The sequence below is a fragment of the Haliotis rubra genome, unplaced genomic scaffold, assembly GCF_003918875.1.
Source record: "Haliotis rubra isolate DU_JTF1 unplaced genomic scaffold, ASM391887v1 Scf27, whole genome shotgun sequence".
NCBI lineage: Eukaryota > Metazoa > Mollusca > Gastropoda > Lepetellida > Haliotidae > Haliotis > Haliotis rubra.
Window position 1 is genome coordinate 3,520,607 of NW_025766780.1, and position 15,847 is coordinate 3,536,453.

Consider the following 15,847-nt stretch of genomic DNA (forward strand, 5'->3'; position numbering starts at 1 on the left):
AATAACTGTCCAAGTGGCATGCATAAATGCTTACGTTTACTTACTAGAAGGAGAAAAGAAACTCATGTAACAATGCATACCCTAATGTGCCAATATGCATTATGGTTTTCCATATTATTTCTACCACAACATGCAGCTAAAACTGGTAAGTGTACGAAAATCAACTTAATATTAAATCTGTTTTTGATATATCCCATGTAAAATTGAAATATAACGTTCTTGGCATATTTTTGAGATTTTATAATCTTAAACTTATGAATGCATGATCTAAAAATTTTGTTTCCAGCAGGATTATCGGTTCCGGCTCAAGTCAGTACAGGTTGCCATGGGAACACACATGGTGATTTTCTTATCCCTGCATGTGCAAACCAGACTATCATTGCAGTGGCTGGTGTTTATGCTATGGTGAAGAAGGAAGACACCGGGTGTCCTGAGGCTGCAACAGAAACAAACAGGGATGAAGCAAAGTGTTGTACCTACGACTCCAGAGACTGTAAGCTGTTGTATCTGGCTTCAGAAATGTCCTTCTATGAAGATTGCACGGGAGTTTACACGTGCAAGATGAAGGTAGCTACACAGCTGACCCAGGGTTGTAACGATGTTGGATACTTCTTAAGATCCAACTACATGATGATGGAATATCTCTGTATACCAAGTACGTACCATCTTAACCTCTTCTTACTTTTAATATTCAATATGTCTTCGTCATTACGGAGGTAGAACTTCGTAGAAGATTTCTACATTTAAACTCAAATGGTGGTCCTGTGCATAGGGCTCAGGTCACAATTCAGTTGAAGTTAAGCAGCATTGAGCTCAGAGAGTCCTTTTGGGGTGGGTAACCGTGTTTGGCAGCTTGACTCCTGAGAGTCTCCAGTACTTCAGTCCTGCCCCACAACGAAACACATGTGATACATGTGGTCTCACCTTAGGCAAGTTAGTTTGTTCAAAATTGCCTCTGTTCATCCAGCAGAGAATGGGTACCCGGTGGGATAAGTCATGTGACTATAACCTTAAGCTTCTAGCGCCTAAAAGGCAGCTTGGGTTAACAGGGGTAATAATGTTGTGATGTTTGTGCGCGCTTTGAGCACGCCCTTTTGTGGTGTAGAGTATTGCGCGGTATAAGTACCCTCAGTTATATTATCATCATCATGGTGTGTACGCGTGCTTCGCGACAAGCGTGACTGTGTTAATTTGATGTAACTCAGTTTATTATTCCAACTCCACCATGATCTGTCAGCCTTATAGGTATAGGTTTTTCGTGTTCAATTAAAACACGACTGAAGTCTTTGAAGGGGATTTAGTCAGGTTGAAGAAAAAACGACATGAAAAACGGTAGCTTATCACAGGATTTCCTACGTCTGAAAACGAGGCACATTGAGTCCCTAGTAACTCATATCGCATAGATGAAATAAAAGATACCCTGTCTGTACACCAGCCTGAATGTTGCCTGCAAGGTTGATTGTGGTACTGGTTAACTGTATGTACATGTGATAGTTACACGGACGGCTCGTCTCGTGCAATCCAGATGCGCTATCAGTTTAAGATTGGACAATCCGGGTCAGCGCACGTCAGGGTTTAATGACGGGAAGATAAATAGAGAAAGATCGCCCGTTATGGTCAACCAAAATATATAATTATGCAAAAATGGTCATTTTAAAGAGCTCAATGTGATCTCCCCTCGTTCTAGGAGTGACTGTTCGTGACCTTCCTCTACATGTATGTATGTATGTATGTATGTATGTATGTATGTATGTGTGTGTGTGTGTGTGTGTGCGTGCGTGTGCGTGCGTGCGTGCGTGCGTGCGTACGTACGTATATATAAGTATATATATGTTTGTCCGTTGTTTAACGCCGCACTCAGCAATATTCCAGCTATATGACGCCGGTCTGTAAATAATCGAGTTTGGGCCATGCAATCCAGGGGTTGACATAACGAGTATCTATCTGGGATAAGATGACATGTGTCAACCAAGTCAACAAGCCTGAACATAATAACCACCCTTACGACTGTAACGATGGGTTACTGACGACCAGTTCTAACCCGGATCTTCACGAGTACCAACGTATATTATCACATAATCAATGGTATGAAACTTAGTTACTATACCCGGACATGCTGAAACAGTATGACACGCGTAATCGTGTATTTGTACTATTTGGCAACATGGTCATACGTTTTAAACTAATTTAAGGCTTATCTTGGTTTTAAAAGGATAAAAACGAGGTCCGAGTTCGAGTTCAATTGATGTCAATTGATGTCAACTCTGTTCTGATTTCTAGTTAAGGTTCATTAACCACTTTCGTTTTGTGTCGACATAGACAACACGTGTACTCATCTTCTCTGTTGATATCAAATTATATAAAATGATATCATATTTGGTAGGATCTCTGACGTTGGAGGGAGTGGAAGATGCAAGTGTCTCCGGCACGTCGGTGTATCTCAAAAGCAAGGATTATCCTGCTGGTATCCCAGCTGGTACTGAGGTAAGCTGTTCCGTAGCCGCATCCTGTCGCCATCACCGCAATCCACGTGGATCTTGGATCTTCAGAACGATAGCAGTGGATCGTGTCAGCAGCGTCTCAACATTAAAGACAACGATGAAGAAATGCAAATAGATTGCGGCAGCAACAACGGGGACACCTTTAAGATAACTGAGGCCTTCAAGAGCAAATCTCATTTTCTGGTGATCACCTTCTTGAATAACAACAGTGGAAATACTGGACGCTACTGGCTTGAAATAAAGTGTATGTTGTGTTATTATCTTTGTGTGTGTTGAGTAGAAGTGAGGTTAGTTTTGTATAGGTATTGTTTCAGACATATAGCGATCCCTTTCAAATATCAGAGTACACGGGTTTGTTTCGCTCCAAAGTTCGACGCAGTCAACACATTGCCGGTTTTGTCCGAAACTAATTAGAATTTATTAATATTTTGGTAGTCGTATATCAGTTTTGTTTTTACATTACATATAGAATGCATAAACATTATTAGTTACGAAAGTACATCAGATATAATACCTAACATGCTTATTCTGAAGAAAGTATACTCCGCGGAATAGGTGGTCATTTCCTTTCTGACATTGCTTTCACTACAAAGTGGATTTTCAATAATATTTCCATTATAATTTACATGAAGACGTATGGCTACAGTTGGTAATTTAAATTACTTCGTTCCATACTTTCATTTCAGCTGAAGCAAATGGTGCAACTGTGGAAATGACGTGTGGAAATGACGCAGCATCTACCCCTCCAACTGTTGACAAGTGTACAGATAACAGTACTGATCATTCTAAAGGGCCTGCTACTGTCACAGAGGATCCCGTCATGTCAGAATTAAGTAAGAACTAGATTCATAGCTCATTTTCTACTACGAAGAGAAGGTGGTTGATGTGTTTTCTCCTGGGAAGAAATGCCCATATTATTTGACAGTTATAGAATTCTGGAACTGTAAACTCAATACAATTATTTTATTAGATGCCTTCTAGTCTTGTGGTCATATTCTATCAGCCAGTTCATCAATTGATTCAGAACGTGAGATTAGTAGGTGCTATGCATGTACATTTCATACCAAAGGCAACACACACATTAACATGGACATTTATCTTCAATTTGTTTCAAACATTTTAAATAATTATTCTTCTAATTTCAGACAAATATAAGTATGCTACGATTGGTCTAGGTGTTGCCGTAGCTATGTTCGTCACTGTCATAGTGTGTGGGTTCCTCGTCAAATGTCTGAAGGCCTTAAAGCAGTCTAATAAGGTAAGGCAATTCAGCATCAGGCCTTTGAAGTCAACATAATTATGTTTTTGATGTCTCATATAATTTTCAAAGATCTTCAAGACCATCTCAAACCGTACCCTCTATTTCAAATATGTGGGGGGCGGTAGGGTAGCCTAGTGGTTAACGCGTTCGTTCGTCACGCCGAAGGCCCGGGTTCGATTCTCCACATGGGTAAAATTTGTGAAGCCCATTTCTGGTGTCCCCCGCAGTGATATTGCTGGAATGTTGCTAAAAACGGCGTAAAACCATACTCAGTCAGTCAGTCAGTCAAATATGTGAACTGAAAACGGAAGTAAATGGATAACATGATTGCTACCACACTCATTATTTTATTGAGGTAAGTAGCAACTTTAACTTAAACTTAAACACCTGGCCATTTGTGCTACTGCCATGTATCTCCGTGATGTCAGCTTCACAGCAATCATTTACCCAATACGGCAGCCTGTTTTCAACAAACAAATTATTCCATTATCATTTCTGCACACATATGGCCAATGATATGTAAGGAACGTAGCACCTGTAGCACCTGTATCTAATTACTCTTTCTTCTATAAATATATCCTAATTGGTATCACTTTCCCTTTTCACTCACAGCAATACGATATACCTGTCCAAATATGTAACTGGTATAGTCACGATGTATACTTGCAAACGTGGTGAAAGAATTGCTTTCATTTATTGTAAACCGTACTGATTTTCAGACAAAAGTCAAGCCCATCACCAAGAGATCCGATGGGTTTGGTGACCAGCAGGTAAAAAGTTAACTACTAGTATGCGTCGACAACCTTCTTTGTGTACACATCTTGAAGCGCTGTTATCTGTTACAGACAAATCAGGATATCAATTACCTAATAACCTTACTCCCATACTTAAATCCTCAACATTGGTTGCTTGAATGTTCAAAAGATCATTTATTTATTGAATATTTTTTAATCTGCAACATTAAATTACTTCCTTGAGTAACAATATATACTCATGCCAATAATGGTTGTCATCCCCTTCAATATTTTTCATTGGAGAGGGGTTGTGGGGTTGTGGGTTGTGGGTTGTGGGTGTGGGGTGTTTGTGGGGTTGGGGTCCAATAGTATGACCAGAAATATTTGAGAATTTTAGGAATATGTTTAATTGGATTTCTAGTATAAACAACCTTGACCTGCTATCAAGTGCTTGGTTTCATTCAATAGAAACAACTCCGTTAATCCTTTATCATTAGTTTGTGAAGAGTTATCCCCCTTTGTTTACTTGCTAGCAGACGACATTTTCAGAGATCCTCAGTATGGATGATTTAGAGAAGAGGACGTTAATTTTAGAGTATTATAACAAAGACATCAGATCAGCTAAAGTGATTTCAAGTAGAACAGGCATCCCTTTGTCCACTGTTTATCGTGTTTTGAAAAATATTGCAAATGGATATGGCATTGAGCACCAGGGAGGCGCAGGTAGGCCCAGAAAATTGACTGTCGGTGACAGGAGGCGGCTTGGTATTCTTGTTTCTAAAAACAAACGAAGGAGTTTAGAAAACTTAAGGCTGGATATGATTGATAGAGGAACTGTGGCTGTCTGTAAGGAGACAATTAGAACTGAGCTGCATGCAATGGGTTGGCAGAAAAGTCGAGGAATTCCATCACCGATCATGAAACCTGAACAAAAGGAGCGAAGGTTGAACTGGTGCTTACAGCATAGAAATTATAACTGGGACAATGTGATTTTCTCAGATGAAAGTTCTGTGTGGCTGTTTCCTAATACACTGAAATTCTGGACCAAACAAACTGAAACACCTTTGTATCAGCGCCCAAAGTACAGTCCGAAATTTAACGTGTGGGGGGGCATATCTGTGTTAGGGGCAACGCCCCTCTGTGTATTTGAAGGGAATATGCACAGTGAGCGGTACACAGATATTCTCGAGGGACATTTACTTCCATCTGCTCACGTGTTCTATGGAAATTTTTTGATTTTCCAGCAGGACAACGACCCAAAACATCGTTCAAAGCATTCACAGGCCTGGTTTCGGACCCAAATATGACATTATTAGATTGGCCAAGCTATAGCCCTGACTTAAATCCAATAGAAAATGTTTGGGGACTTATGAAGGAAAGTGTCAATAACAAAAATCTGACTAATATTGCTGAAATGAAAGAAGAGTTGGTCCGATATTGGGACAGCATGGACCACGGCTTTCTAACTTCTTTGATCAGTAGTATGCCCCGCCGCATTGAAGCCTGCATTGCTGCCCATGGTGACTTGACAAAATACTAACTGTTAACCTGTCTTTGAAGCTGGAGTTATGTTCTGCTAATTTTCACATTTAATACGTAAGTAATGAGTGAAATTTTAAAAAAAATTACAATTGTCAAACTGTTGTCGAGAAATAGGATCGGTCTCTATTCTCACCAACCTTTCCATCAAACTTTCGGTGTGCACAAACTCGATTTGACGTGTGATGTGTTGTCAAACTCGTTTTGTTCAGGAACAACCAATCGCAGTCAACGAACTTGTCACGTGACCGCACCGATAGAGACTTGCCGCTCAAATGACACGAAAGTTTGACAACATGTGTTTGACGTGTGGAAACGCGAGTTTGACAGTTTCTAAAATTTTAACAGCATGTGTTGTCAAACTTTAGTTGTCCGTGTGAAGGCCGCTTAAGTATCGACGTGAGGTGGTAACATGTATTCATGCATGTACAGTACAACATTTAACTGCAACCACAGTGGGAATTGATCCCCGCCTCCAAACGGATCACACAATCACGAACAATACAATATACATCCAGAAAGTACTTGCAAACTGTCCTTGGTGCCTCTATTTATGATCCTGTTTTCACATACCGCACACCTCGTCACGCAATCAACAAGCAAGCCACTGAAACGGATCAAACTTAACCGCACCTTGCTGCTTAACGTAGAGTTCCCGGATCTATTGTAACACATGCAAACTCTAATTGACAGGACGTCTAGCGTATTGACAAGTCGATGCTTACAACCTCTGACTCGTTAATAAGGTGATTTTAACGTCAGAACGACATTGAACGGTGATGGTTGTGTGGTTAATAGAATGATAGCATTTGATGATTGTTTGGTTGATAGAATGATATCATAAGATTATTTGAAAATCATTTAAACCATACAGGAACTTGTTTTCAATACGTTTTTGTACCCAGAAGCGTATATAACTCATATATTTTATAATAGCGTAATATACAAAACACATAGAGCGTATACTACGTATTCGCCGGTTACAACATTACGATGTGTCGAGTGAAGCATCTATTCTCCTGGGCGTGTTACACAAGAAGGTTTTGTGTGCTGATTGAATGCGCGGTGTATATAATCATCTTATTTGAGCCTGAATACTTTTGTTTCAAGCCTTTACCACTCTCTGATTCTTCTGTAACCTGGGTTTGATTGGCCTCTCAAATAGTGTCATATAGGCAAGTAAAATGTACTGATTGTGCTTCATATAAAGTTAACTAAATGATCTACTCTGAAGTAATGCAACTTTAAATACACATTCCTTCGTCATTATGCATGCTACACCATACGTGTTGTTTGTTAATGTGAATAACACACAATGAGTGTTTAGCTGTAAGGTGCTCATAATAACACTTTTATCTAACCATAACGGTTACACAATGCCATGGCTTGCTAATTTGCAACGTCCACGCGCCGAAGGTTGAAGTTTCAACATTGTGTCAACCTCTTTATATATTACAATTTGTAGCTACTGACATTGATTCAATTGATTGAATAGAACTGGTCCGTTACCCATTTGTTCCTGTGGTGCTCGACAAAGCCGTCGAAATATTGGCGTTGTTTCATAGCATTTTACCGTTATTATGTCAACATGGCTAAAGGTGTTTTCTTCTTACAAATGTACATGTAAATATTCTTACATATGTAGTGTTATTAACACCCTTCCATCCATTTCACACAAAGTTCAGGATTCTTTCTTGTGTACTGCTTATAAGCCTAACACTGTTAATGATTTGACATCAAAGAAGACTTGTCATGACCTCAGGGAAAGAATCGAGCTATTTGTTTCTTATCATACGTAAATCGATTCTTTATTCGTTAAGGGGAGTCAACTCATGGGTGCTTGAGTGTTCGTTGAAACGTAGGACTGTGTAGGACATACACTCTGTATTGACAGAATACATGTACTATTTTATCCGAGAGACGTTCGACGAATTTTTGTTATGTGTTTATAATGATGAGCCCCTAAGTATACGCAGCGATAAGTGTTATGGGGATCTTTGGACATGAAAAGTTGTCCATACCATCTATAAGTCAATATTGCTTTAACTACAACAAAAGTGACACTCTATTGTACGCGTATGGCTTCGAATGCTCTGCCGCAGACACTGGCGGACTTGACATGTTCAAGAGAAATATATCAGTACTGTTTCTGAAGATTCATGCTTCTCTAGTGTTTTGTAAACATAATAGCGTCCAGCTTGAGTTGATTATCCACCGAAGAGCAGAGATGTTGCAGTGTACAGCTCCACAGGCCTACTGTACGGTTGTTTGCTTGTTATTAAACTCCGGACCCAGCAAAATTCCAGCTATATGGCGGTGATCTGTAAATATAATCGAGTGTGGACCAGACAGTCAAGTGATCAGCAGCATGAGCATCGATCTATGCAACTGGGATACGATGACCTGTGGCCTGACCGCCCGATCCCGTTAGTCGCCTCTTACGACAAGCATGGGTTGCTGAAGATTGATTCTAATCCGGATCTTCAAGAGTCACGGGACTACCGAAGTCACCATGACCACCTGTTTTAAGAAACAGCTGTGTGTGGGATTTTTCATAAAAGTGGGCTCTTCAATATCATTCAATACATTTCATTCTACCATTGGCATCATATTTAATTAAGGGTGAGTTCTTTTCTTTAGGCGGTCACAAAAGCATCAGATTGTCGAAAAACATCTAAAAAACGAAACTGTTGCTGTTTCATAGATATATACTGGGTACACATGTACACTACTTTTAGATCTTCTTGATCAAGGTGAAGCGTCTGACATTGCAGAATACAATTACATGAATTTCAAAGTGGTAATTGGACAATTTCAGAGTGAGAGTGTCACATGTACAGTTGTTATATCCATTTTGTAAACGTGTTTTCTATTCCTTAATTGTGTTAACATCATACAGAGGGCCAAGGGTCAGACCACCCGTTTAAGTCTAGCAAGGCGACTGGACAAAGCCACACGACCATATACCCTCAATGCAGGGCATGAAGCAATGCCACTCAAAGAAGTTAACCTATGAGATACATGACCTGGCATTGCTTGTGTTAGCTGCCCAGCAGCAGTTCCACCCTGAAATCTTAGGGTATTCATCTGTCAGAGTGGCAAAACCCTGTATCTTGGACATATTGTGTGATCGGTAACAAACTCCACTATTATCGAAACACATGGGGAATATCTGAAAGCAGGTACCGCATACAATGGTTTAGGATAACCATGTACTTTATATCTGTGAGTAAGTTTCCTGACCTTGCAGAGAAACATTGACATTTATGGACAGTGGGCGAGCGAATGCGTTTAGGTTGACGGCGCTGACAACACAGCTCCTCGCTGACAACACAGCTCCTCGCTGACAACACAGATACTCGCTGACAACACAGCTCCTCGCTGACAACACAGCTCCTCGCTGACAACACAGCTCCCCAGCTCCTCACGTACAAGGATCCGGCGATAATTAAAATAACGTCAGCTCTATGGTTCAAATCTATGGATACCGCATCCCGAAGAAACTAGTGGATACTTTTGCACAGTGATTGTGCCCTCTTCGACAACCAAGCGAACTTTGTCCTGTTTTCGATATTAAACACTTCATAAAAATCCCATTAGATATACGATCAAAGACAAAATGCGCAGTTCAAATATTGCAGTTACATAGTATATATATATATACATATGTATGTATGTATATATATATATATATATGTGTGTGTGTGTGTGTGTGTGTGTAAACGAGGGAAATTATTATAAGACCCTGCACATCCCATACTCAATGAACAATTGTGTGTCAAAATTTCAACCACTGATTGGGTGCAATTCACTCGTTTACTGGTCCCCATGATCCAGTCCAAGGATTGTGGGGCGTGATGCTTGACACCGTTCACTGACCTCCACCTCTATTCGACCGCCTCCGTGGTGTAGTGGTTAGAGCGTCCGCCCGGAGAGCGGAAGGTCGCGGGTTCAATCCCGGACCGCGTCATACCAAAAGACGTTAAAATATGGTACTTGTTGGTCCCTGCCTGGCGCTCGGCATTAATGGGTACAACAAGGACTGGTCGGCTCGGAGTTAGTATAATGTGTCTGAGTGGGATATTCATGCTTCACTGCGGCATGGTATCTCAGTGAGCTAGCACTATAAAACAAGCTTCAGTCTGGGCTAGTACAAGCAGCCGCACATACACATACACACACATGCACGTCGCCATATGAGCGAAATATTCTCAAGCACGACGTTAAACCCAATTTCACCTCACCTCACCTCACCACCTCTATTCGGTCGGGTTGGTAATATGGCCTGCTAGGCAGAATTTCATGGCGTTATGCAAAATTAACTGACTCTCAGATTTATTCCGGTTCTTTTCGCAGCAAGTTTGAAAAGAAAATCACAGGAGATGAAAGTATATTATTCACATGTATTCATTGTTGTTCTGTTCCACATGGTTGTAGCTTGCATCCCCCTATAAAGTGCTTCACTTTGAACAAGATGTCCGTGACGAGCCTCCCCTATATATTGCTTCACTTTGAACAAGATGTCCGTGACGAGCCTCCCCTATATATTGCTTCACTTTGAACAAGATGTCCGTGACGAGCCTCCCCTATATATTGCTTCACTTTGAACAAGATTTCCGTGACGAGCCTCCCCTATATATTGCTTCACTTTGAACAAGATGTCCGTGACGAGCCTCCCCTATATATTGCTTCACTTTGAACAAGATTTCCGTGACGAGCCTCCCTATATATTGCTTCACAAAAGATGTCCGTGACGAGCCTCCCTATATATTGCTTCACTTTAAACAAGATGATGTGACGAACCTCCCCTATATATTGCTTCACTTTAAACAAGATTTCCGTGACGAGCCTCCCCTATATATTGCTTCACTTTGAACAAGATATCCGTAACGAGCCTCCCCTAAATATTGCTTCACTTTAAACAAGTCCGTTTTCCTACAATCGCCAGCGGCTGACGGGATGGTGTAAATCCAGCTAGGGTCCATGCAGGTAGCAAAAGTAATGTAAGTCCCCATGGTTCCTAGTATGGTGATCTACCATCAGTTGTTGGCGATCTATAGCCCGTGTTTTATACTGTATTGTCCTCTTTAATTGAAATGTTTTAGCTTTGTTCGCTAGTTGTATTCATATCTGTGATTCTCTAGTATTTTTACTGTCCATCGTCGACAGGTTTTAATCTTAAAAATGTTCTCTCTTTATATTGTATAAATTGTTTTCGTCACGATATGGCTGAGATATTGCCGATGTGACGTTAAATATTAACTCACTCACTCACTCACTTGAACAAGATGTCCGTGACGAGCCTCCCCTACATATTGCTTCACTCTAAACAAGTCCGTGACGAGCCTCTCCTGTATATTCCTTCACTTTGAACAAGTCCGTGACGAGCCTCCCCTACATACTGCTTCACTACAAATAAGTCCGTGACGAGCCTTCCCCATATGTTGCTTCACTATACACAAGATGTCCGTGACGCGCACCCTGTTTGCGTTCGTATACGAAGGACTCTCTACTCACCTACCGTAACAAGAAACTCGTGTCATACGTTACGATCTCATTTCTTGATAATCACTCCAAGTCGTTACGCACAGACAATCAGAACGTCTACTATAACCGTTAGACATGCTGGTCGTTGTGATTGCGATTCTTTTGTGCTTACAGAATTTGCGTAAGTACATGGGTTTAATTCTTACCTTCCCTTAATTCTCCCTCCCTCTCTCTCTCAATCTCTCTCTCTCTCTCTCTCTCTCTCTCTCTCTCTCTCTCTCTCTCTATTCTATCTCTCTGTATATATATATATATTTATATGTGTAAATATATTCTTCTGCTATTTCCAGATTGCATTCCATGGCCTCTGCAGACAGCCACCGGGTGTTTTGGAAACACCTTTGATGACTTCCTTACTCCTTCTTGCAATACTTCACATGTTATGGCTATCAGTGGGGTGTTTGCAATGGTCAAAGAACGGACAACAAATTGTCCAGAAGAAGCGGAGTCCAGTAACAGAGATGAGGAGAAGTGCTGTCGTGTAGCACCAGAGGACTGTAAAATGGTCTGCACGGTCTCGGACATGCCATATTATTCAGAATGCAGTGGGTTGGAGACTTGCGTGTCTAACGTTGCTAAAGCTGTCACCACATGCAATGATACCAACTTTCTTGACACATCAAATTATATGCTGATGGAATTCTACTGTATCACAAGTATGTCAAGCATGCATTCCTTATTCTGTTATAATACTTGTTTTCATGCATATGTATTAACAAAGCGCCATTCTGTATATACGCACGGTGTATATAAGCGTAATAGAATATAATACATTGCATGTGTTTAGGATTACACCTTGTCAGAAAATATATAACATATCTTACATTTGACCACTTTCTAAATGACATTGTCGATTCATTAAACATATTCCCCCTATTTCTTTAGGTATCCGGGCAAAATATCTGTTACGATAAGAATACATAACATATGATACGAGAAAGAAATGTAAATATATTTTCTTATACATCTATTCATTTATATACACGCATCAAGGTCTTCTTTTCTGACTCTGAATGAGGTTATATGTGCCCTGACCAGTAGATCCGTGTGCATTCAAGTTACCATTCACAATTCCCTAGGGACTATATACAACACATGCTGCTGGGACACTAGATGTTTTACTTCCATATATCTTATATCCTGATGGATGGACAAGTCAAGAAATATCACGCTAGTCTAGAATGATGTGGCAAGTCTGTATCGCCTCAGCTACTGAAAGTTGGCATTGTATTTTATTTGTTGGCAGATATATATTATTAAATGAGACAGACTTACTCCTGGGACTAGATGTTAATGTAGGTGAACAGAGGCTTTATTGAACTAACTTTCTTGCCTCGGATGAGACCACGGTTTTCATGTGAATGTACTGATTCGGTTTTCACCGACACTTCATATCCGTCAGATTACGTACTGGGCCTAGTTATTGTAAAGAAAATTATTGGTGAAGAAATATCACTATCGGGTTACGATCTTAGGGGCAGGAGCTTTAGAAGACCAAAGAGGACGTAGTGACAACTATCTTCCTGAAGGTTAAGAGCATCTTAGGATATCTTCTGATGAACAAACGCAGTTAATCATCAAATATTAGTGGCTTACTTTCGTTCGAATTTAACTATTGATTGACTTGTTTAATATCATTTCTCGCCAGGGTCCCTCATCCTCAATGCAAGCAGCACTGAAGCAGGTACAACGAGAGGGACCGCTGTGTATGTACAAAATCAAGGTTACCCTAAGTCGTCAGAAATAGGAGGGTCTTGCAGTGTTTCCTCCTCCTGCAATACAACAATAGTATTGAGTGTCATACACCTCAACCTTAACAACAGCTCCAACGCATGTAATCAACATGTGAACATCACTGATGGAAGCGACAATCTCAGCATTAACTGTTCCCATAACAACCATGGAGATCACTTTCCTATTACAGATGTCTACACAAGCATCGGCTATTTCCTTGTGCTGGATTTTACTACTGTCGTGACTGGCGCCAAGGGACAGTTGTGGATAGAAATTAGAGGTAATAGGTAGCGCAGGAGGTAAAAAAACGTCTGTTCAAAAATTCGAAATACTTTTGAAATAGAAGTTTGACGTTCAAAGCCTGTAATATACCCTCGGACACAGAGCACGTTGGGATTAAATTGCATGAGTATCATAGCAAAACCATTTATCAGTGTCTTTATCAATGTTAATATTATTAACTGCAAACGTTTACAACGTTCAGCTGACGGCCCCAATACGCTTCCTTTCGTAAGGTTCAAATCCATATTCGACCATGGACCTTCGATGTGGATCGTCAGCAATTTCTGAACCTTTGGCTGTTGACGAATGCCCCGTTAACACAACAACAACAACAACAACAACAACAGCGTCCACGACAACACCATTATCACACATGGTGTCGGAAAGGACGTCTACCATCCTCAGAAACACTTCACGTTAGCATTGATTGGGTTGGATATATATAGTTATTTAATTGTCAAACACCAATACATGCATGCTCTACATTACCAGCAGTTAATATGTAAGTCATATATCTAATTGATATGTGCTGTATTCGGAACTTAACTTTAAACCTCGTACTGATGAACTTCCTCAGGAGTGTAACTTCATTTCATTGACGTATTTGGAAACTAAACAGCAAGGAACAATGTCATTTGTCAAATTAAACCAATATGTTGTGAGATATGACGGGTATTAATTCTCAGTATATAGGGATAGGTTTTGAAGTATCAGCAGATACGCAAAAATGAATATATCATTGTATACAAGTAGCTCAGATTAAAGAAAGGCAACTTTTGAGGAAATCAGCTTCACTTTGGTCCAGTTTCATTGATTTCACATAAATATGTATTCCCCTTTACTTTCAGAAAACTGGATAAACGTATTGATTGTCGTTGGGATACTCTTAACCATGATGATTGTGTTTTCGGGAATACTTGAATGTAGATCTCGGAGACAGAAGAGAGCGAACAAGGTATTATTCCATGTCTTGATGTACCATTTGTATCACATTGTTCCAGTGTACTATTCATGAGTTTCAGAGTTTGAATGCTTATTGCGTAGGTATGACCATAGTTTTCTTCTTAGTCTTAACATACCACGTTGTGAACCCTTTAACTCACTCCTTGCGGACAAAGGTCGGTGGTCATAAAGTTTCTTAATGCTTGTTCACATGGGTTGGTCACCTCTCAGTGACCCCGCCTTCATGGTCCGTTGTTCTCAGCATTAGCCATATTTAGTTTTCGGAGCAATATCAATTGCACAATACATTACGTCGTGGAATGTTTTTTTCCAAGTTGCATTATTAGTGTGTTATTTCATAAGGTAAAATTGATAGTGAATCACCCTGACAACTTGGCATGTTGTACAGGTACATCCATCCGGTAACACACAGGCCAGCGACCATCATGGACTGCCTCTCTATGCTTTTGGCCCGAAACCGGAGACAATTACACAGATAGCGCCAACCCGAGGAATACTGTCTCCGCAACAGTCATCAAGACAAACCGTACATAAACGCACCTCCTCAAGTGACTCTGTTCCACCGGAACTGAGGAAGTTCGGCGATACCAAATTGCAGACTATACCGAGTGCTGGTCAGACACTTCCTCCAGTCAGGTCTCCACAGCCTCCTCGGTCAGTAGACGTGCCCACATTATCTTCACAATCTCCAACTGTGTCAGCATCTGCAGGAGCGCTAAATGGTCACGTTGGCAACAACATCGTTGTGGAAGATGCGGGCCAGAGTGAATACATGCAGACAGAGAGGAACAGGAAAAAAAAGAAGAGAAAGAAAGACAAAACGAGTGAAGATGAGGGCAGAGGTACAGAAGGTGAAACAAGGAAAAGGAAGAAGAAAAAGACAAAGAAGACAACTGATCATGATGCAGAGAAAGAATTGTGAAATCGGATTAATAATAAAATAATTATTAACAGGTAAAACCAATAATGTTTTGGTTGGCCCAGGTTATACCTGGTACAGACGCTCCAACATCGAGTGTCTTTCACCACATGTCTTTCATGTGTCGTCATACAACAAATCCGTTTTGCCGACCCTGTATAACAGTCAATGTGAGAAACCCACGTTACTGCTTGAAACAATTCCAGCACTTTTATGAATCATGTAACAATGACAATATTCTAATCATCACACTGACAATGCATAGCTTTTCCTCCAGTAAGTCATTTTCCATGCATTATTATTTGTTGTATCTACATAAATAATTATATATTTGACGTTTGATGTGGTTCAGTTTTATTTTTCTGTG

The 15,847-nt window shown here is 40.4% G+C and overlaps 2 protein-coding genes across 2 annotated transcripts; both read left to right on the forward strand.

Annotated features, from left to right (window-relative positions):
* Positions 1-371: 371 nt before the first annotated feature.
* On the forward strand, positions 372-4,654 carry LOC124280548. Its single transcript, XM_046716496.1, has 5 exons — positions 372-655; positions 2,384-2,745; positions 3,188-3,334; positions 3,647-3,759; positions 4,482-4,654. The coding sequence occupies exons 2-5, from the start codon at positions 2,607-2,609 to the stop codon at positions 4,542-4,544; spliced, it is 462 nt and encodes a 153-aa protein (XP_046572452.1). The 5' UTR covers positions 372-655; positions 2,384-2,606; the 3' UTR covers positions 4,545-4,654.
* Positions 4,655-12,965: 8,311 nt separating this feature from the next.
* Positions 12,966-15,819, forward strand: LOC124280545. Its single transcript, XM_046716493.1, has 4 exons — positions 12,966-13,596; positions 13,832-14,014; positions 14,447-14,553; positions 14,950-15,819. Exons 2-4 carry the CDS (start codon positions 13,852-13,854, stop codon positions 15,481-15,483), a joined length of 804 nt encoding a protein of 267 aa, XP_046572449.1. The 5' UTR covers positions 12,966-13,596; positions 13,832-13,851; the 3' UTR covers positions 15,484-15,819.
* The last annotated feature ends 28 nt before the right edge of the window (positions 15,820-15,847 follow it).